Source organism: Ammodytes marinus (assembly GCF_949987685.1).
Source record: "Ammodytes marinus genome assembly, chromosome: 2".
NCBI classification, from domain to species: Eukaryota; Metazoa; Chordata; class Actinopteri; order Uranoscopiformes; family Ammodytidae; genus Ammodytes; species Ammodytes marinus.
The window spans coordinates 7,336,801-7,360,775 of NC_137231.1; the positions used below are offsets into that span (position 1 = coordinate 7,336,801).

Sequence of the window (23,975 nt, forward strand, 5' to 3'; positions counted from 1 at the left end):
TCGGAACTCGGAACTACAAAGTCGGACATTTCCGAGTTCCAACTTCCGAGTATAAAGGAACGCAGCATTCAACTGAAACTGGAGCGCGACTTCGACGTCATCGTTCTCAGCCACTCGCTCTGTTCGCTGATTGGACGGAAATACATTTTCCTGCAAATTCAGCGCAGCCCCAGACTGACTACTGAAGGGAAAATGAAATTTGGACGGAAGTAGGTAGGCGGGCGTAGCCAGGCTAGGTTTTACCCACAGCTGACTGAAGACCTTCCAAACCTCATCCACCATAGCTGATGTATCAGAATTTGAGTGTGTGAGGCCAGCCTAGGAGGTGTCTTACCTGGGACTCGTAGGGCAGAAAGGCGGTGTGGATCTCAGTCAAGGCCTTCATGGCTTTGGAGGCGCGGGATTTGGTCAGCAGTCCAAACAACATGTCTGGGATCGCTGCAAAGATTCACAGAAAAAATATTCTTGAGTGACTGAGATAGTTATTAGTTCAATGTCAACTTTCTCTTAATCTTGAATGTTGTTATTTTCTCGTGAATTGGGACATCCTAAATCCTTTTTCTACCATACTAGATAACAAGGGAAGTATGGGTATTTAAACGCAGGGTGAGTTTGCAGATCTATCTATATATTGTTAGTGTTGAAGGTATCTACTCACCGTCGGTAAAGAAGACATGAGCTGCTCGGTACCTCTGGTTGGTTGGGTCTCTGAAGTCTTCGATCAGAGCGTCAACAGACTGAGACAGACAGCAGAGGACAAGGGTTTAGCTTAGGAACTGTTAACGTAAAGGGAATGACTATTTGGAAAAGTCTTCACGCTGTTCAAAAGGTTATTGGAAACACTCTGATGTTTTTAATCGATTAGACGTGGCTTGCATCTGATCGCCTCGGGAGAACTGCGGATTGATTGTCCCGGAGCGGTTAGAAGCAACCTATGCAACTTGCGTTTTAACTGTTTTTAAATAGTTTTTAATCATTTATCCCTGCCTGGCGGTCCGCCCTGTGGCGTCGCTGTTGGCGTCTGAGTTTCGCTGCCCGGCGTCGGTGCCCCTCCGGCTGATCATGGCTCTGGGTGTGCCGGTGGCGGCGGCGGATACGTCACGCCCTTTGTGCTCGGTGCCTCTGGCCTTGCCTCATTGGCCGGGTGTGGCCGGTCCAGCGGGTCTGGGCGGGTCGTTCGGGTCGCCACGTCCAGGGGGTTCGGCTGTGGTTGCTTCTCGTGGCAGCGGTGCATTGGCTGTGTATTCTTTATTCACTATTCCCTATTCTATACTCTCTATTCTCTATCAGTGGCCCCGGACCTCCTTGGGACTGGTGCCGCGCTGGGGCTTGCTCGCTGGCGGCGGGGTGCTGGGGGGCTGGCTCCGGGTCTTGGGGGCTGGCGTCGATTGAGTGTTGGCGGAGAACGGATGAGTGTAAATCAATGTTAATTGGGTTCATACTGTTTAACAGTGTTTTTAGCGTTAATAGCCTGAGGGGCTGCCTCGGTCTTGGTTTGTCTGGGTCTGAGTACCGGTGTCATGCCACTGCAAAATTGTCCTGCAGATGCAAAATGCATAACTGATAACTGTTTATAGAATATCTATTCATCCTTTTCCGTAACATTTGTGCTCCTTTGTCTATCTTCCATGATTGGCTGAGCGATGCCCCGGGGGATCTCTCCCTCTTTCTACCAAGCACTCTCCATGCTGCTCGACTGACTCCGAGTTCTGTGCGGAATCAGCCGTCCCAGGAACGGATGCTCCCCGCCTGCTATTGCCTCACATCAGCATTGATTCACCGTCCATCAGGATAGTACTCTTTCTACTCGCATGCTTGTTCAATCTTTAAGTTAATTTTTGCTTCGCTCATTGGTTGCCTGTCTGTCCTCTTCCAGTTTTCCCTGGTGGAGATGAGACGGTGTGGATCCGGCTCCCCTCTGGCAGCATCTGAAGTCCTCCTGCATCCGCACTATTCACACTTTACTTTAGTATTACCATGTAAACATCTGGTCAATGATCAAACTCCTTCGTGATTTTTCTCTACTTATGACATCTATTGCAGTATGTCCGTCCTGGGAGAGGGATCCCTTACTTTGTCGACTCTCCCTGAGATTTCTAATTTTTTTTAATCCCGGTAAAGGTTTTTTTTACTGGGAGTTTTTTCTCAGCCGAGCTATGGGTGTAAGGGCAGGGTGTCATATTGTATGGAATGTAAAGCCCAATGAGGCAAATGTCTATTTGTGATATTGGGCTATACAAATAAAACTGATTTGATTTGATTTGATTTGATTTGGAAAGAAATATGTAAATTAGGGCTGTCAAATTAATGCGTTATTTTCGATAAATTAATCACAGAAAAATTAACGCGATTAAAAAAATTAACGCAGATTAATCGCACTTCTATATTGCCCTTTGACCCGGTGCAAAAGAGGTGAGATGATAGCGGAGCTGCACCTATATCTTGAGGACACGACCTGCATGGGATGCGTCATTTAGCCTGCTTGTTTTTTTGTGTTTTTTTTCTTTCGGCGCTAGTAGTTCCTAAATATATTTAATGTAGAAGCCTGGCTGAGGGGAGGAGACAGAAGTTACGAGAGACAGAGAGAGAGAGACAGAGAGAGAGACGAACGGTGGCCTATAGGCCTTCAGTTGTTTATAAACAGGCATAACAATGTCATATAAGTGTGCGATTAATTTAGATGAATTAATCACAGAGCCTGTAATTAATTAGATACATTTTTTTAATCTCTTGACAGCCCTAATGTAAATTAATATCCAGCGTGTTGTCTTTCTTATCGTGACATGACATTTAAAAGAACAAGGACCCACAATCTTTATTTCCCCTGCAGCTTCTTCACAAACAAATTGAATTTTGTATAGTATCTAAAGGTGCTCCGAGGAACTTTCAGTTTTTAGTCATTCTTGCTCTCTCTTTGGAAAAAAGCGGTAGTGTTTTTAATACCCCAGCTTTTGTTCCTGGGTGATATATAAAAGCCATAGAAAAATAGCATTCTTTGCACTGATGGTCTCGTTTGCTGTTATATGTAATTTATGATCGGAAAAATTAAGACTCTTTCAGAAATATTTAAAAAGTTCCTCGTAGCACCTTTAAATGACAACAAAGTGTAATTACTCAGTTGCTGATAACTACTGTAGGATGAGAGAAGCCAATCGGATATCAATGAAAAAACTCTATGGATAATATCATAGCATCCTAAGCATTCTGTAGGCTACTGTAGTTGTCTACTGTACTGTAGGCTACTGTAGTTGTACTCTTTTACCTCATCTGAGGGTGAGATCAGGAAGATAGCCTCCATGCTGGGCAGAGGCTCACGCTTCTTGGTTATGTCTTCTACAACTGTGGAGCACAGGCAAACAGTGTTAATCAATACACATTCATCTGATTGATTATTAGACTATATGACTAATCTATGCTCTTTGATTTATAATATTGAGGAAGAGAACTTGACCTTTACTCAGAGAAAACATTTTAAGGTTTTCATTTCTTGAGAAACACCAATGAAAGTTGAAGGGCTACAGTCATTTTCTCTTATCAAATGTCACGCCGAGTCTTTGAAATGTTGAGTCCTTTGAAAAGTAAAGCAACTGAAACCCTTTGGAATATGTCTGTAGATCAGTGCCACACAGTAATGATGTAAATGTGTAGTAAATGTGAAATGTGTTCGTATTAGTTTTCTGGATCAAGTGACACTCCTTTAAATTTTATATTTTACAAACATATTCTAGTCTTACGTTTGGTTCCCGGTTCCTCAATGGAAAAAATTGGTTGCACTTACTAGTGATTCCCTCTGACATGATGTCTGTCATTTTACAGCAGGAGGAAACCATCTTCATACTGAGCTTGTCCACAACCAGCACCTACAACACAGTGACACAAAGCAAAGGGCTCTTTATCAAAGGACTGTATTATGATCCATTGTTCTCTTCATATTCAGTCAAAATCACAGGGATGATTCCAAATATGATCAGAATAACAGGACCATTACCTTCCATTTCCCTTTTTCTCTTGCCTTCTTGATGACATCATTCATTATCTCTGTAAAAAAACAAAACATGGATTGTCAGTATAGTCTACACATCTTACTACTATAATAGGAGCCGTGTCGGCAGCACTTGACTCTCCTTGGTCATATGTGTATTATCCACTATCTATGGTATTATCCTTTTGTATTCACGCGTTATATGCCCCTCCGGGCCCTCCCCCACACTGCCCGCTCCCCAGAACTGTTTCATTTTTTAAAGTCGGAAAGTCACACTGCCCAGGAATGTTTAATTTTTTTAAGTCGGTTATTTGTATTTCTTCTATATTTTAAATGACTCTCCTCCTCTACTTCTATATTTTAAATGACTCTCCTCTGAGCGTCGGTCATTTGTAGCCTATTACTTCTGTCTCACTCCTGGCCCATAGCCTACTCTGTGTCTCCAACACACAAGCCGTGCTTTAATTCACTACAGTTATGTTGCTGCCTTATTAGCTGTTGTGACAGTTAACCTACCATTTCTTGCTTTGCCCATTGTTGCTATTTATTTACATTTTGCTTCTGTAAATGCACACTATTTTTCAGTTTCAGAAGCAGCTGTCTGTTATAATTATTTTCGTTCTGTACAAGTGACATCTATTTTGCTGGAGTTTTTCCTCAGATGAGCTAAGGGTCTAAGGGAAGGGGGTGTCTGTCATATTGTTGTTTGCGTACTGTGAAGCCTGCTGAGGCAAATGGCTGATATGGCTATATTGAGAAAAACTGATTTCATTTGACTTTTCAACTAACCCACTGTTGTTGCCACATTTTCCTACAGTTGCTGCTGCCCAAACTGCCCCCCCCCCCCACACACACACACACACCCATGTGCTGCTTCCCAAAGTAGTATGTAGGAGGTAAGTCTGCATGTTTTTTTTAACAGGGTTAAATGTTTAATGAGGCCTGTGCTCTGAATACATGTAGACAATGCCTACATCACATCTCTGATACTCTCTGAATCTCTCATGTCATAAGGCCTTCCTAACAACAGAAATGCACAGAAAATCCCTGTAATTTGGGTGCATCCACCAATTACATTTTGGCTCTCTATTTACATTACAAAGCAAGCAAAATATTATTCTCCTAATAGTGTACTGATTTCCTTACATTGAAATCAGGTATGGATTAAACAAGTGCTGTATGCAGTAAAAGCACTTTTCAATATAGCTTTGCCTGAAATGATCTGCTGAAAGTTGTCATACACAAATGCCTGTGTGCGCACATATTTGAACTGAGGCCTCACTAAATATTGTGACAAAATATCCGATTACTGTTTTAATGAAAACAATTAACAATTCACCAGCACAGATGGATAGTGAACGGTTTAAAATGTAATGTTTGTGTCAACCGTGAAACAGAATAATAATTTTTGTTTTCGACCAGAAGAATGACCTAAAACCAATGTGTGTTTTTCTGTATGAACACTTTGAGCCATGACTTTTAATCTTTAATTTAGTCATTCATCTTTTATTATACTATCTATGCTTTTAATACATACTACACTTAACATTGTACAATTACCCCTTTAATCCATACATTCATTCGGTTTATAATGTAATAAATCAATTACACTATTAGAAAAAATATATTTTGCTTACTTCATAATGTAATAGGTGAACCACAATGTATAAATTGGAACAATATGTGCAAAATGTTATTACATTATCCACTCAGCAATTTGTTACAATATTGACAGAGTTCTCCTTCACAGTGGTCCGCAGACAGTTCCCCCTTCGCCTGGCCTTTGCTGTAACTATCAATGAAGGTGAGAAACACTGCATCTTGCGTTTTCACATCTCAATTCCATTTGATTTGATTAGTAAGTACCTGAACCCATGTCTTCTGCAGGACAAGGACAGGAAAATGACAGAGTTGGAGTGTTCCTGCCCCAAAGTGTGTTCGCTCATGCCTTTAGCAGAGGCAAGCGTGCCAAAGGTGTGAGGGTGTTTGTGGGAGACAACGAGGACGGCCTGACAGACAACATTGTTTATAAAGAACTGCTTTAGTTGCACACCATAAGCCATGATGACACAGTGAAGGCTGCTGGACGGATCATCGGTGTCCCACATTTATTTTGTGCTTTAATCTCACACTTAATTTTTCCGTAATTCCATGCAAGCAAGCAGCAGTTGGGCAGTACTGTATATTCTGACACTTTGAATTCACAGATCAACAAAGCATTTTATTTATCCTACAGCCTTTTTTGTTTAATTTTTTTAAAGTTACTCAGAATTTGAGGAACTAAGTCATGCTCAAATTTGAAATGGAAAACACAAAATAAATAAAAATAAATTATGAGATATTCACTAAACGGGAGATTTTTTTTCATGCAATATTCTTGATTAATGCGACTGCTCTGTGTGCATGATTACAACAATTATGACTGTGACGATAAAAATATAAGATATTTATTTCACATTTGAGCATTACTGGCATTTGTTTTGATTTTATCGAAAAAAAATACAAGAACAGAAACCATGCTTTTATTTGAAATACTATCACGAATGCTATTATGTCCAAATGTCAGTGTTTCATTATTAATAGTTCACATAGATTACACTACACTAGATAAAGACAAATGTAATCAAATTAATTAAAATAACTACTTAATGTATCTAATAAAACTATAAACAATTATAAAAAAAAAAAAAAATTATTTTAAATTGTTTCGTTTCTTAGCCCTTTACGACTCTATACTGCTATCCTGTGGCCATAATGAGGTACTACACCCACAGGTAAAAAGTGAAAGGGTAGTTAAATCGGTTTACTATTGAATGCACGGACGGTGTCGCCCCCTGGTGATTACAATGAGGTACTACACCTACAGGTTTATTATGGAGTCAGTCAAATTGTTCTCAATCGCGCTTTTAAAATGTATTCACCGTTTCAAAGCATCAATGTACAAACCAGATAATATCTGTGAATTAAAACAGACAAAACAACATCTTTACTTTGACAAAGCACACGTTAGAAACTTTATTTTAGGAGGAAGTTTGGCTACATGTTGTAAGCTTCACTAGCTTAAGCTAGCGTTATGTACGTTTGTATTAAACAGTTGGCTAATCAGGTCAAGCAAGAACTATTGTCACTAACTTCTACATTATTAAAGATTACTCTCTTGTAGTAAAGTTTCTTTAAACAACACCCACGCGAAACTTCAGTCCACATTGCACCACCCATAATGACTGAGTCAAAGAAAGTAAAAGTGAAGTTAAAGCGGTATTCTATTCAAAACACGGACGTTGTCGCCCCCCTGTGGCCTCATACCGTAACTACAACCATGTGTAAAGCTAGATGCAATCACATACAAGTAATACTCCCGGTTAAACCTTCCAAAATAAACGTTTCTTAATGAGGCTTTTAATTTGTGTTTTTACCGGAAAGGAATATGGTGTATTGTCTCTATCTTTACTAGGTATACTGCCCTCCTGTGGCCACACTGTGTAACTGCACTCGCGTTTGTATTGACCGTTTATCGTTTCAAATCATTGACGTACTAGTGCAGTAAATCTGTGAAAAAAGGGACGAAGCAACACCTTTCTTCCGACAAAGCAAACATTGGAAACTTTATATTAAAAGGAGAAAACTAGGCTAAATGTTGGCGTCCTTCCTAGCTTAGGCTAACGGTTTGTTTAGGAGCTGGCTAGTAAGGTTTAGCTATAGTGCCACTGGGCTTCTACATAGGCAATTCTAATGAGACAGTTAATATGGTGGGCCATAGTGCATACACATACGTGACATAATATTAAGTTGGTATTTAAGACAAGAAACTAACACCAAACGCTGCACACAGATTTGTTTTCTAAATGTATGCTTTTAATTTAGTGTTTAGCTCCATTAAAAAAAAATATGTGTAGTACCTCACTGTGGTCACCAGGGGGCGACACCGTCCATGCCTTCAATACTATACCGATTTAACTACCCATTTACTTTTTACCTGTGGGTGCAGTACCTCATTGTGGCCATGGGATGACAGTGTAGAGGCGTAATTAAATAGGGGTTTATTTCTTATGTTCCCCTCAATGAAAATAGACATTGGACAGTACTGACACACCCGGCAAAGAAACGAAAAAAATAAAAGTATTTATTTATTAATTATTTTCTTTTATAATTTGAATTTTTCACTTGTCAACATAAAACCAGGACTACACAAAATCCTTCTCAACAGCTATAAGTGTCTGAATGTTAATTTAGCCTAAGAGTTATACTGAATGTAATAAAAAGACAATTCAATATTTGAAAGTGGGCTTGACTGTGCTCAATTGTTTAAATAGAACCATATGGTGGTAATGAGAGTGTTTACAAAGACTTCATTCATTAAAGGCATTGCAGAGGTTCTGACTTTTTACTCTAAGCGGTTCACTTTATTCTGAAAAGTCAAAATAAATGACGTCAGCAGAATTATTACAGGGAGTTCGGAGTTTATGTAAGTCACCTTTGTTATTGTATTTACAGTTGTGGTGTTGTTGGGCACATGGACCAGTTATTCAATCAAACTAATTTAAAAAAAAGATGCAACAAAAATCAAATAATATCCATTCGATGAGAAAGTAATGAGTTGAAGGCTCCAAAAAGCTGTATTCTCCTTCTGATATTGGCTGTCGTAATGCTGACTTTAGCACAGCCAAAATGACCCAGGGAGCCATCCATAGTGATAGCGTGTGAGCCACTATTCAGTCCCTGTTCCATGTATGTGTAAGTATGTTAAATATGTTAATTATCTTTTTGGGGTTTTTATTCTGTTTTGTTTTGGTTCATTTGCTTTGTTTTCAATTCATCATTCACCAGAAAATATGTTTCTTTTTTTAAATCTCTTTTCAAATCTTTCGATTTTCTTTTATTTCTGTTTTTCTCACCTGTTCGAAATAAAGTACACTAAACTAAATGCAGCATTTCACAACATCCGTTCATTTGTGTTGCTGTGAGCAGCGTGCGTCCCAGTTTAAGCATCTGTCCAGGCTGAGGGGACAGAGAGAGAGAGAGAGGGACAGGCCCCACTGCAATCACTGACTCTAATCTGCTCCCAATCCTCTTAGCCCAACCCACACTCCCAACGCTACAGACCTGCTGGGACATTTCTGTGTCAGCGGATGTGACGCCACACACACACACACACACACACACACACACACACACACACACACACACACACACACACACACACACACACACACACACACACACACACACACACACACACACACACACACACACACAGACAAGTACTCATACTACAAAATAAAAGTCATCACGTCTTGTTTCCACAGCTTGACATTTTAGCTCCTCGGGTGTCATTAGCACATTATCATGACACTGATACGTATTAATATTAATGAGCCAGCTTAGTTTGATTGACACAATATGGAACACACTGCTCTAATGATGGTCAAAGATTCAAGGAGAAGTTCATATCATTTATCAGAAAACATATTGTTAATGACAGTGAATGATGTATACGTAAGTGAAGGGTCCTGTTTATCCAATCATTCAACAGGATTATGTTGTGAAAAAAATGGGCTGCCACTTGACAAGCAGTTTACAGAAAGTGAGATAAAGTACACAGGCCTCCACTAAGCCATTTTCATAATGTTAGATTTGATCACAAAAGAAAGCAGCTCCCCTGACATTGGTAAACACTACCTCAGTGAGATGCAGTGCCAGTGTATCTTATTACTTTGATTCATACAGAACATGATGATACATGTAACTATCCAGCTAAACAATGAGAATGTTACACCTTATGATTATTTTGACTTTGATAAAATGGTGAACGGACTCTTATATACTGCTTTTCCTTGATTTTCTCAGTCCTAAAACGCTTTACATTGTTTTGCCACATTCACCCATTCACATTCATGTGAGAGCACACACACACACACACACACACACACACACACACACACACACACACACACACGCACACACACACACACTCATACACCGATAGCAGCAGTCACCACCTGATATTATAGACAACAGATAAACTAGAAATCGGTCAAAGGGAACAGTGGTACTTTAGTCCTTTTTTAATTTAATGAAATGTTTGTCGATAATAAATGTAATCTTCGGCAGCAGCATTACACTTCATCTGAATACATTAGTAGTGTTTTAACTTTATTGTCATGCCACATAGGCGGACTACATTGTCATTTTGTTTCATACAGTGGCGATTCAGAGGTACTTTGGCCAAAATGTTTACGGTGGGACATGCCTGATGTAACAATATGGCTCTCAGAAAACAATATTAAAAAAATGTTTGGCTATATATAGATATCAAGGCTCTATATTCAGATCAATATATGTTTGGCCAATAGTGCTTTACAGTCATTTACTAATTATACAAAATAAATCTCTCTGTTGGGTTGATCCTGTCACTCTTATATCATAGCTCCACCATCATCATATGTGATCATCAAACTATGTTGTTTTTGTCAACAGAGCTTATGTATTTTAATACTCCTGGTCCATGCAGGCACATACGCATACTGATCATTTTAGCATACATACTGTATATATATATATATATCTTATAATTAACATTATCCTATTACATGTACAGTATCCTATTTCACAAAATGTATTATTATTTTCATTTTTATTTCCATGAACAGTATTCTATTTCGTCTACATTTAATTAAATGTTATGTTGCATTAATATGTACATGGTGCACCTTATCTCTACACTTTTTTATCTGCCCTGTGTCCTTGCACTACTGTTGTGTTTCTTTGTGTCTCAGGTGTTGCTCTCTTCACTTGTGTGTTTCTATTACACATTTTCATCGTCTACATATTGCATTGTTGAGAGGAGCCTGCACAGTAAATTTTGAAGTGTTAAAATAACTCTAAAAGAGTTCAATTTAACAACATTTCTGAGTGTATTTGGTCCCACTCAGAATTGGAGTTAAATTAACTCTCTTCAAAGTGTTACAATTTTAGAGTTAAATTAACTCAAAATAGAGTTAAAAATACACTGTATAGTGTTATTTAAAGCCTTATAGAGTACTTTCTACACCCTGTCTTTTAACTACCGAAATTGACACCAACACTAGGAGGCATTCTACTCCAGCTGTTGTTATATTAACTCAGATAGAGTTAATGGAGTTTGACACTGCATATTTAACACTGGGGAATTTACTGTGTGGGACTTAAGAATGTCATTGACAACAACAACTGCTTTAATTGTTGTGCATATGACAAATAAACCATCTTGAATCTTAAGCATGTAGCTGCAGGGCTACAACATCCCTGACATGTCTTGGTCGCCGATCTAAGCAACACAACTCAGTCTATAGATTCACACCAGAGCATCTGTAAAATGTATCAGACTGGCTGAGACTCAAAGTGATACCTTTACCAGACCATTGTTTCGTAGAAATATTATGTTAGCTCAAGTTAATCTGACCATGTGGGCCTGCAATTACACTGCAGGGATGATTTTAAGAAACCCCCAAGCATACCTTTTATTATCAAGTGCCATATGGTCATCAGTAATAGTAGTTGATGTATTATCATATCTAGTACTGTGTGCAGGAGAAATGCCATTTTACCTTTAGTTCAGTTTGAATTCATAAACCTCTGCTGTGGAAGTCAGATAATTTGACTAAGTGTTAAAGTATACCATTGTAAAATCTTCCTTCAGTAAAAGTCTAAAAGGAAAATCAGGAGATGTGAAGTTGAATTGATTTGTGTTGGATTAATCTGATTATTATTTTCTCCGTGAATACTCTATTCTCTAGAAAATAATAATCAGATTGTTTGCTTTGTAAAAATGCTGCTGTCACAATCGCTTGTTGTGGCCAAGCCATAGTTCAAAGCTTCAAATGATTCAAGACGGACTAAAATGAAAATGAAAAAGCAAATGTTCATATTTGAAGTTGTTGTTTCTTATTAAAAATTGCTTCAATGATTATTAGAATAGCTGCCCATACTGTCAAATGATGAATCTATTCGTCGACTAATCATTTCAAATGTCAACTAATTGTAGTGATGTAAGAAAAACTATAATGTTTCCATGTTCGACTGCAGTAGAGTAGAAGTGTAAAGTGGCATGAAAAATAAGAATATTAAATTGACCTACAAAAAAGGCTACCTTAAAGGTGTGCATCCCGCCTTGAATAAATGGTTGTTAAATTCCATTGACAGACTATACCTAAAATGACTCTATACCTGTTCTGAGACAAAATAACACATGATATTGACACTGATTACCAGCATTAATAACTGTGTTATTACAAAATAGAAAGGATACAAAGTCCTGTAATTGATCTCTCAGATGTTTAATATAGACTAACTTTAATATATTAATATAAGTATAAATCATTACAAAACCCTTAATAAAGCATAAGTTATCATGTATCAACCCTTTATAAAATATGGACCTATATTACAAAGAGGCTCCATTTAATCTAACACTGTAACTAAAATAAAAAAAATGTTGCATTTACTAATTCCCAATATAAACGAGCCTTTCACCATAGTGGAATGATTTGTCTCCTTTCATGATTATTCAATGCCTTCAAATTAAAAGTCGTCAACCACGTTGGTTGAATATTATTTTCAATAAACGCATCTTTCGTCCTCTGAACGCGTCACGGACAGTGTCTGAATTAAAATAACGAACTACATTATGTTTAATAATGAACTAATGTGTCCGGATGTTGATTTGAAGCTGAGCGAAGAAACAATCTCTCGTTTAGTTGTTTAGTGAGGCAGGCAATAACAGACAGTCCTTTGAGGATGACGGCAAAGCGCTTAATCCGCACAGACAAAGATTAACGAGGCAGGATTTACAGCGAGTGTGCCAGGACTCTGTGCAAAAACACTTCACCCACGCCTACAACGGGACAAAATACGGTAGAAACTTCCAGAGTCAACCAGTACTACACACCTTTTGTTTTGTATTAAAAAATATATATATATATCACTGACAATCTAGAGAAATAACCTTTTGGTGAGCCGCGTGATTCGGATGCGTCTGTGCGTAAATTGCGCACGAACAAGCGTCACCAGGAGATGCGTACTTCTATATTACCAATAATAATCAGAAAGCTCACATAATGCAAGAAGCGCTTATATCGCACTGAAGGTTTCATTATGGGGATAGACCGTTCAATGCCCATACACTAACTGACAAGGTTTTTCGGAATTTAAAATCATTACCATTCAGTCAGCTATGTCAACCTGTTAAGTATGACAAAAGTTAAACTAATTATTCTATACATACTATAAATAAAAATAAACAGTCCTTACTGTCTCCAACAATCGCTTTTAGTCCAAGTGGTGACATGATGAGTCCTCTGCTGCGTGTCCACTTCTACACTTTAAACCGACCGGCGGTGGGAACAACACCTGTCAAGCTCGTAAGGCAAAAATAGGCCACACGTTTCCGTTTCCAAATGAGTACAAAATAAAAGCCTTAGGTAAAATAAGTCTTTAAAATGTAATACAATGTATTAGACAAATACAAATAAATAAATAGCACAATATTTGAATCTAAAAAGAGCCCTCTGAGTGTTTGAGTACGAACATAAGAGCCTACTTGTGCAGAAACATGGACTTTTTGTTAAATTCATTCGTGACCTTGGGATCATCATTTGTGGCAAGATAATCTCACAGTCTATACTTTGTAGCTTTTCTTCAGGTTAAAAATACTTTTCAGTTTTCATCACATATTGTGTCAACATGACGTGACCCTTATTATGGAACTGGACAGTGAAAGGCTTTATACGTACCTGTACAGGGAAGATATGTATATATATGACATTGTGAATAGACATATGTTTTGTATACTGCATTTATATCAAGGAATAATCCGTCTTTCTTTACTGTAATAGGCTATGAAAAAACACATCAGGAGATTCTTCTTGTGTGCTGTTTACAGTTTTTCTTTTATCTTAATATAAATGTATTTATATTTTTTAACAGCAGCACTGGACTTATAGTCTAATCAAGTTGGAAAATCATGTGGAACACCATCGTGCCACTATGATTGGATCACAGCAGACTATCATTTAGGCTTTTATTTTTAAGACAATTCGTTAAAACTGGAAACCTGAGGGCTCTCTCTCTTTATATTATAGGAGAGAGAGAGAGAGAGAGAGAGAGAGAGAGAGAGAGAGTTGTGCTCTGTGTCCATGAGAGGGCAGCACAGGAGAAGTAAACAACATCAGCCCTTCAAGTGAAAGGAGGAGAAAAGAAAAGAGAAAAAAAAACTTAATCACAAACTTGTGTCCACGCTGTTTCTATACATCATGTTAAGCTTAAGCATTCATATTTATTTCCTTCATATTTTGAAATATGTGTGTGTGTGTGAGTGTGTGTGTGTGTGTGTGTGTGTGTGTGTGTGTGTGTGTGTGTGTGTGTGTGTGTGTGTGTGTGTGTTGATGTGAAACCCAGTCTTTTAGTTTTAATATTCTGGTATTAATTAATATAGCCTACCACTTAATATATCATTTGTCTCTCTTTGTGCCACTTGTCTCATCAGAAATATTCAGAAACATTCCCAGGAGACATTTCCTGTTGGAGACTCCAGCTTCAACTCATTAACCTTTTCTTTCTCTCACCACAGTAATTTATTTAGTGATGCAATCCCATCATCTGCTAAAAATGTTAACCTTACTCTAGACTATGACAATTCTAATACGGCGGTAATTAGAACCAATAGGAAATGATAGGAAATTATTATACTAGGCCTGTTACCAGGTCTAAATGTATTATAGAATGAGGTATTAGCCTGTCAACTTAAAGTGAGGTCGATTGTATTGTTCTACTGGTATTAAGCCTCAAATGACTTTGAGATGATATCCTCTGAATTGACCTGGTGATGAATATCATATAGGATTTACATGTTGAAGATGAGCTCAGCCAGCAGAGGGCAGTGAGGAAGAGACAAACTATCTATAACTATTTACTTTGTACTCAGACTCTAGTAAGTGTTCTGTATGGAAAGAGCCGAGGCAATTAAAATGCTATTACATTAACCTTAAAGTTTGTTTGTCACTTTGGGATACCTTAATGATTTAAAGCTATAGAGTGTAACTTTTCCGTATAAATATTTTTGGTTACATTCAAGCCATCGTCTGAAGGGATTAAACAGCTAATTAAGCATATCAGCTCCACAAAACTCTTTCTGCATTTCTGAGTATGGCAGCGTTGACAAACTGGTGTCGCCACCCGGCACTGGCACAGGAGCTCAAAAGAAATCCCAAGACAAAAACCTGGACATAGGCTACAGCAGATGTGCCGACAGCATTGTTGTAATTACTCAGAATTCATCATGGGGGGTGACAGAGGTCACGCACTCTAGCTTTAATAAATAATATTCATATCATATTGTGGACGGGAGCGATCATAGATTGGCCTAGTGCAGTGTTTTTCAATACTATCCCGTAGGAACACATGTCCTGCTCATTTTTAGATCTCTCCACGCTCCATCACGCTCCATTTTTACTTAGATAGTTATAGTTTATAACCAGTTGATCATTTGAGTCAGCTGTGTTGGAGCAGGAAGCTGCATCTAAAATGGCAGGACAAGTGGTCCTCTAGGAGAGCTTTATGAAGCACTGACTCTATCCTTAATTCACATCTGACAACTGAGAATCCACTCCATTGCTAAAGTGCCTGCCCTTCATTATACAATTTACCATTAGTTTATTGTATTGCAAAGTCTTGGTTGTAAAACACAGTTTCACAAATCCCATACCCATGTTGAAGCCTCTTTATTTCACAAATGTATTTTTTAAAATCCGGCTGTTCAAGTAGTTCAACTGTCTGTGAACAAGTTTCATATTCATATGAAGACCACATCCCAACTTAGCTCTTTATTGAAAGACCGGAAAGAGTGTGTTCATGACAGCTGAGCTGGAGAATGCTTGAGTGTGTGAGTTGTGCACATACACAGTTTACCTACTTAAAGCTGGTGATATTGAATAAAATAGTTTGTGTGTAAACGTTTTAAAAGTTGGCTAAAAATAATCAACCAACCATGTCTTATATGCCAAGCGTCATTCAGAAATCTGTTACTTTAAAGTTCCCTTGGTCCAAAGGTTAAACTTTTTTTTTAGAATTTCAAAGATACATTTTTTCAGCATCCACTTTCAATTAAAATCACAACCTAATGTTGAACCTAATTAATTCACTTAATGTAACTCTACAACACAGAGAATCACTTTAATGTCCGGTAGACAATAAAGATGCAGGTGTATGAGACTTAACCATTGCGCTAGTTTCTTTTTTTGTGTGTCATCCCCGACCTGACACACACCTGTCCCGACCCATAACGACCATCACACACTAACACACACAGTGAATTCACTCACACATAAATGAGGGCATTCCAAAACACTGGTGTGTGTGTTTTACGAAGAAACTTCCTGAAACAATCTATTAAGGCAACAGAATAATTTAACAGCCAAGGAGATTTACACCTTTTATTTTCTGCTGTTTGTACTGTCAGTCCTCTTCTAACTCATTCAATAACTGTATGTTCATTGTTATGTATCTTTAGCTCTGTAGGTTTATGAGTTAAAGGTGGAGTCAGCAAACGTTGTCTAAACCATTTTTTGTCAAAATCAGTGCAATCTCATTACGTTCCGCTACCTGTCCTTATTGTGTGTGTTCTTGAGAAAAAAATACACAGCCTAGGTTCTGTAAACTGGCATGTAAGAGAAGGGTATGTAAACACTGATTTGGACAAGAAGAGATTTTGAAAACAAGCATATTCCAGAATGGCTGACTCCACCTTTAATATTGTATTGATTTATGAATAAGTTAATTCTAAAAATGTGCTCATGTGATGTATAGATACAGTAGTCGAAGGTCTTGTGATGATGGTCATATCCGCTGTGTCTTGAGACTGAGATATCGTAAATTATGTATAAAGGTATGCAAAACAAACAAAAATACAGTGAACTTTCGACACATAATCCTCATGAAATATAAACGTATGAGAAACGTTCAGCATGAGACGCGGCTGTTGCTACAGGTTAATGGTCTGAAACGATTGGCTTAGAAGGATGCATGTGACACGTTGTCTGACGCCCAACATCTAGTGTGGTATGTAAACCTGGCCTGCTGGGCGGAGACAGCGGATTTGAACAGCCAATCATGAAAAAGGGGAGGGGGGTCCAGGAGTATTTTTTGGTGTTACATGTAAATAGAATCGTGTAAAACATAAGCCGGGACAAAAACCTATCCGGCCCGGAAAAGGTTTTGCAAAACGATCCCCTAAAAGGAAATGGCAGAGAACGGTAATGCAGTTTGTTGTTTATTGCTGCGGCCATATTGCTGCGAAGAGAGGGCTTCTGGGTACTCAGATTATGAGGTATGTAGCAGCTGGCATGCGCTGTAGCCCCTCGGCCTTGCACTGTCTCGTGGTAGCGAGGAAAAACGACAAGTTATCTCTGCATGTTCGTAAAATGTTTGTTCAAGATGCCGTCACATCTGTCGACGCAATATTTGAAAATAAGATAGTTGAAGGGAAAGTTCTGTCACAAAACTATATCGTTATTACATATCCTTGCACATTTTTAAGTAGATCTGAAATCTTTCTTAATAGGTATATGGCAACCATTAGGCTACCATAACACGTAGTAGACTACACTTCTGATTCCCACCACAGTACAAGCCTGCAAAGTCTATAGAGGAAAGGCGGATCACATGCATGGACATTTTAGTCAGTTTGATGTCTCGTCTTGACTGCAGTCACTTTCAGCTTGTTGCGCTGAGTTCTTCTGCTCTGTCTCTGGAAGCATTAGCGCATCAGCAGCGAGATGTTTGAATCCACCCACACCCACAAGAGGAGCAGATGAAGACATCATGGGAGAGGCATAATAGTCCCTGACGCTTGGATAGGCTCTGAAATCCAGTCTGGACGGTCCTGGTGGGACGAGGTACTGGGCCGAGTAGGGATAGAAGAGAAAGCCCCCGAAGTGTGAAAGGCTTACCACGTCCTGTTAACAAGGAGGGAAAAATAAGGTTATCAGTAATTCTTCAATAAAGGTGATCAATACTGGAATCATGCAGCTTATTATTTCATGATACAGGGCATTGACATATTATATAGTATAATACATATAGTATTATTATAGTACTTTACTCAATGGCTACAGTTATTAAGTATTTTAATCGTTCTTGGACAGTACTTCTTTCTAGTTTCTATTTCTACTAGGAAAACATTGCACTCTCCGTTGCACTTTGCAGATGAAGATAATGCATAAAACCGTACTGAGCTCATAAAATAGTTAGCACTAAGTTAACATTAGTTTCAAATTGAGGGGCCGCATAATTAAAATGCTGCTTACAAATTAAAGGAGAGGTTAACAAGTCTGTATAAAAAAAAATAGCCAGGTGCCCACATGAACATTGCAACAGGTTAACAACAAAAGCGCCTAAGCGCATGCCATTCATTTGTTTAGGAAGTGCATCAAAACAGTGCTAATCTAATAAAAATAGTTAACACTGAGTTCAAATTGATTCCACATACACAGGCTGCGGGTTAAAATGCTGCTTACAAATTAAAGGAGAGGTTCAAAATGTTTTCAAGTCTGTCTTAAAGCAAAGGTCAGTTCCCCATATGAACATTGAAACAGGTGTTTCTCTCTGTAATCATTCGTCCTGTTCATTGGGGTCATGGACAGATCTTTCCAGGCTGACAACAACCTACAATGACCCTCGTCCCTCGTCATAATGAAACTTACAAATCTAAGTATTAAATGTTATCACGGGTTTGTGTGTGTGTGTACCTGTACCATTGGGAGCTGTTGAAGACCACTGGTGAACCCTGGAGTCCTGGCAGGTGTCACCAGGCTCAGGCCACACGGCGCCCCTCTGTCCACGGCCACACAGCTGTTCCAGGTGTTAATCTGAGCCGAGTGGAGGAGGTGTTCAGTGGCAATGGGATTCCGTGGATGTGGATAAACGCAGTTGAGTGAAGAACCGCTGCACAATTGGCACGGTTGCTCTTTGTCTGAGTGTCCGTCAGCCAGTGTCCTGACCGCATGGCGCAGTCCGGGCTCCGTTTCTCTCTGCGTCACAACGGTCCTTTCCATTATGGAAACACTCGGCCCGGGTTTTGTGCCCTCGCTTTTTTTTTGCAAACCATGTCCAGGATTGTCCTCATCTTTGTTGTCTTTGTCGCTGTCACTTTCATGAGCATCTTGAAAAAAAAAGATAGAAAAGTTAGTTTTGTGTTCATGTTTGTAGACAGACACAGAATGAGTATTATACAGGCTAAAAAAAGCACCAAAGGTTTTTCTGCACCTGAAGATTTGGAAGTGTCTGAATATTGTGCAGATGAATCTTTCATAGGTTCCGTTTCATAGTCCGTCATCCGCATCTCTTTAGACATTTGTGATGAAGGTAGTACTTTCCTGATGTAACGAAAAAATTAAGAATATTGGCTGATAATCATTATGCAGAAGAAAAAAAAATGTAATAGTGATGTTTATAATTCCTTAAATTATTATTTTAGATAATGAAATAAGGCGTTTTTCTGTTTTTGTTTGTTTGTTTGTTTGTTTTTATCTTGAAGTGACTTCCTTCAGAACATATAAACATAATACATATGATATATAACTATACCTAAAACTTAAATATCAGTTCAACTGTGCACTAAACTGAGATTTTTCCACAACTTTAGTTTGCAGCCAGACAGCCATTTCTTTGTTTTCTTGAGTCTCTTGAATAATCTGCAGTAGCTCTGAGCCGAGCAGCTGATTGGGCAGTGTGATACAAAAATAAACGGCGGTCTAGCAGCAAACTAAAGCTGTGGAAAAAAACTCAGTTTAGCATACAATTGAACATATATTTAGGTTTTAGGTTAGCACTTATATAGTATAAAACACTTTTCTTCTGGCACTGTCTAGAACAGTACAACGCTGACTTCTGCTAGTGACATCTCCCACAATCTCCTTCTAGTGACTGCCCTGATCACCATCTCCATAAGGGATCACATTCACTATGCCTATGTACCCTATAAATAGAATACTGAACTATCCCTTTAATGTTACTATAAACAGGAAAGTTGCATTCACACACTTAAACATTTTACCCTATTCACCTGAAGCGTAAACACTGTAGCAGAGTCTCAAAGTTTTATTTTGTCAAGAATTAAAATAAGTACTTGCCTCTTCTCTCTCTTCCCGTTGCCTGTGTCTCGGAATCCCTTTGCGAATGGGTTGTTGTCTATTTTCAGCTGGGTAATCTGAAATATTGAAAAACAAGATCACATGGTTTATTATAATTAGACTAAATTAAATAGTAAAAGAGAAAAATTCCAGATGTTAATGGTATATGAGTTGAATCACCCTCTTACCTTGTCGTTTTGGTAAGCGGTTACAGCGATGAATTCTGTCTCAGAGAAGACATATGTCCTGAAGGTGCTGTAAGGGAGTTTCAGGATGTCATTGGCCTCCACTATGTGAAATCTGGGCTGATATTTGTGCATGGAGTTGAGAATTGTCTGCAAATTAAACATGATAATGAAGTCATACCATATTTAAAGGAAGAAAATGTGAAAACAAACTCTCATTTGCTCAATAGAAAACACATATGAACAAAATATTAATTTCAATAGAATTCTTTCATAACTGAAAATCTGTTCTAAGGCAAAACATTGTATTGGAATAGGATAACATTTTTAACTTATAGCTATCATCATGAAACCTTGACAGTTGTTAAATTACATGAAAACAACTTGTTGTATTAAAAGTGTTTTAAGACATTTTTGAATAAATATGTAAGTTGGCAATATCTAACAAATGTTGCGTAAATTTGCATCTTCATCAAAATCAAAAATGTAATGGTTGGATGACTCAAAAATCTTTGTTTCATTTATGTCCAGTGTCCAAAGTTTTCACAGAACAGATTTTGGATACAGCCTTTTTTATTTTATAGATCAAAAATACTATGTACAGGTCTTAAAATGCATTTTTGACATGTTATTATTTTGGTCAATTACTCACCTAAATATACAAAAAACTAAAAAATGACGCTGTTTGAATAAAAAAAAGGTTTTTGCCTGCGGTGCCTCGCCTTAATGAAATGTTTTGGAAAAACACTCGGTCTTGTACATTACTGCGTGCCTTTACATATTCCCGTCTTGTTTATTAGAAGCTAAAATTCGTTATAATAATAACTATACAAATTTAAACTCACAAATCCATGCTTATCCGATATGTTGTTGGTGAGCTTCAGTTTGTGGAAGTTGACCACTTTGGACATCCACTGCTCGCCCGTGCCGGGACTGTCGGGGTGGATGTACATGCGTTTGGGCATCTCCGGGTCCGCCTTGCCCGCCACCATCCAACGGGAGTTATGGAACTTATATCTGCAGTCATCAGCAGCCACGATGTCCATGAGCAGAATATACCTGGCCTTCCTGTCCATGCCGGTGCACCTGGCCTTCAGCGGCGGAAACATGCGCCTGAAGAGGAGGAGAGAGAACGGCGTGAGGCACACACTCATTTTGGCGAGAGGCTGCATGCTAAAACATTGTTTTTTTTTCAAGCGCTTGTCAATCTTGAGATTTGTGTCTATCTTCCTTCCATAACATGTATTCTTTACTAATACAAACCTGGTCTGTTTGCTACTGTATATTTCTCCTAAACAACCATCGTTAACTTCCAACTCAACTTCTTTCTTTTTAAATGTTATTTTCAATACTCTGAACCAAAATTCTCAACTTCTAAAGCACTTACATCAAACACACTTTTCCTTATAATATTACTCAGTACTATTCTTAAAGTTATAAAATAACTTGTTTATATGTTTTTTATTCTCGGATTTATGATACAATTTGTTCATGATAAATAGTAATTTTTAAGACCTGTATTTTTTATTTATAAAATGAAAAAAAAGGCATTATCTAAAATCTCTTCTTGTCAAAATGAAATAAAGATGTTTACTCTAGCTTCATCCAACATCCAACATGTAGAGTTTAGTTTTTTAAAGAGATGCACATATTTTATAATTAGCCTAGTTTTTTGCGAAATTGGCATACAGTATTTATTCAAGTTATCAACTGACAAAGTCCCATGATGATTTCTATAAGTTAAAAATGTTACACCTGCAGTGTCACGCCTGAAAACACAATCAAACTTTCCCGTTTCCATCCATGCGTAAAATCACAAGACATTTTACCCTACCTCCCGGATTTTGTAATGACCATTTCTGTGCCGCATTTGTGGAACTGTCTCCAAAGGTCGTTGGCTTCCAAATAAACTTTGGGCTCATCTTCTGTCTCTTCCTCTCCCTCTACGGTGTCGGCGGGTCTGCACAACACCGAAGACTGCTGCTGCTGCTGCGGCGACGTGTGCGTCAAAAGGTCCGCGCTGGCATCAGAACTTGGCTCTGATGACCCCCGAGAGGACAAGGCGATGGCCGAGAACAGCGGTGGTCTGGCCAAGACAGTCCCGTGTAGAACTGCATCTCTGACTCTCGGCGGGAAAACTTGTGGTACCTCGCCTGGGACGCACGGCTCCAAGAAACTGCGCATGGTCCCCAAATTAAACATCTACTTTTACGCGCGATTACACTTTTAAGCCGCGTTGATACCTGTAGGATAAACCTATATGCATATTTAAAATAACTCAAATGCATTAAAGGTATCAGCTTTAAAACATGTATCTCTTTATCTGGATGTTTTCACTTCACTTCAAAGAAAAGGACATAACACCCTGCCCACTGTCCAGTGCGCTCTGACGCCTCACACTCACAGTGTTTGTCCAAACTGATTTGCTCCTTGACACGTTTGGACTGAGTATGACACCCAGCAGTGGGTGGAGTTTCCATGCATTCCCCATATTGCACTGTAGGCATATATGCTGGAAAATACAGCCTCAAGTTTTCTCCCTGTTTGTGGCAATTTGGGTTTAAAATCCATCTTTATTAATCATAAAGCAACTCACCAAAACCCATACCAATTACGCTACCATAACTCATATTAGTATTTATTGTCACTAACTTTGTTCTCCTCAGTTTATATGAAGATATATTAGACTCTTATGTGGGTTGGCCAATCCAAAGGTCCCCCATAAACATTGTTATGAACATCAGAACTGCACCATCATGAAATGTGAGTGACAGCCCAGTATTCTGCTTCAGACGCTGTTGGTTTTGTGTCCTCCCACATCATTCCAGCGCCCTGTGGTTTGATTAGCTCCACTGATGTGGTCTCTCCTCCTCCCATGCAGCGCTGCACTGGGGGACTGTTTGAAGGGACTGTCAGCTCTCTGCGGAGGTGGTGAAGCCCCTGCCAGCGATTGTCCCGGCCTGGATTAGGCTCTGGGTTTGGTTACAGGCTTTTTATTGCTCAATGGTCGATGACAGGGTATAGGAAGGTCCCAGGGAAAAAACTCTGTGTGAGTGAGGGCGGCAGGTTCACGATACATGTGTGCCACCCGCGATGTGCAGCACGGCAGGGGATGTAGAGTGTGTCAACATGAGGAGGTGGCGCCCAATGTGAAGTGTGAAGAACAAGGATTACTCATATATGTCATTTTAACACATCAAAACGGTCAGTATTACTGAGATGAAAAGCTCTTCTGCTGGATCAGTTGATCAGACACAGTTGTGATTCATACGGCATTGACAGAAACAGAGTACTACTGTACTATTACCAAGTACAGTTTGAGTTAATATCTCTGGGAAATTGCAATGTTGACAGAATGATATAGTAAGTGGACTCTAAAGTCCACTTACTAGATGTATCCTAGTGCTTCAGACATTCATGGCTTCATCTCAATCTCCATCTCCCGCTGATCAGGCTCAGGATGTGACTGTCTGCTCAGAGTAATTGGATTCAACATTTGTATTGTCAAAGAAAAATGTCACTCATTACTATTTGTTTAAGAGTCTATGCTCATTACATTATAACACACACATTTTACGCAGTACTTTATATTACATGCACTATTTGAAGACTGTGATTAGTGTGAAAAGATGTACAGCTGTTTGT

General features: G+C 38.7%; 1 protein-coding gene across 1 annotated transcript in view; it reads right to left on the minus strand.

Moving 5' to 3' along the window:
* stxbp1b (syntaxin binding protein 1b) overlaps window positions 1-13,307 on the minus strand; it is a gene marked incomplete at both ends in the record, with an annotated part of 32,314 nt that extends 19,007 nt beyond the window's left edge. Inside the window, 6 exons of the mRNA XM_080042165.1 lie at window positions 335-438; window positions 659-737; window positions 3,263-3,339; window positions 3,779-3,860; window positions 3,989-4,038; window positions 13,271-13,307. Coding sequence (XP_079898291.1) covers window positions 335-438; window positions 659-737; window positions 3,263-3,339; window positions 3,779-3,860; window positions 3,989-4,038; window positions 13,271-13,307 — 429 coding nt within the window. The remainder of the gene's footprint in view (window positions 1-334; window positions 439-658; window positions 738-3,262; window positions 3,340-3,778; window positions 3,861-3,988; window positions 4,039-13,270) is intronic.
* Window positions 13,308-23,975: the final 10,668 nt, after the last annotated feature.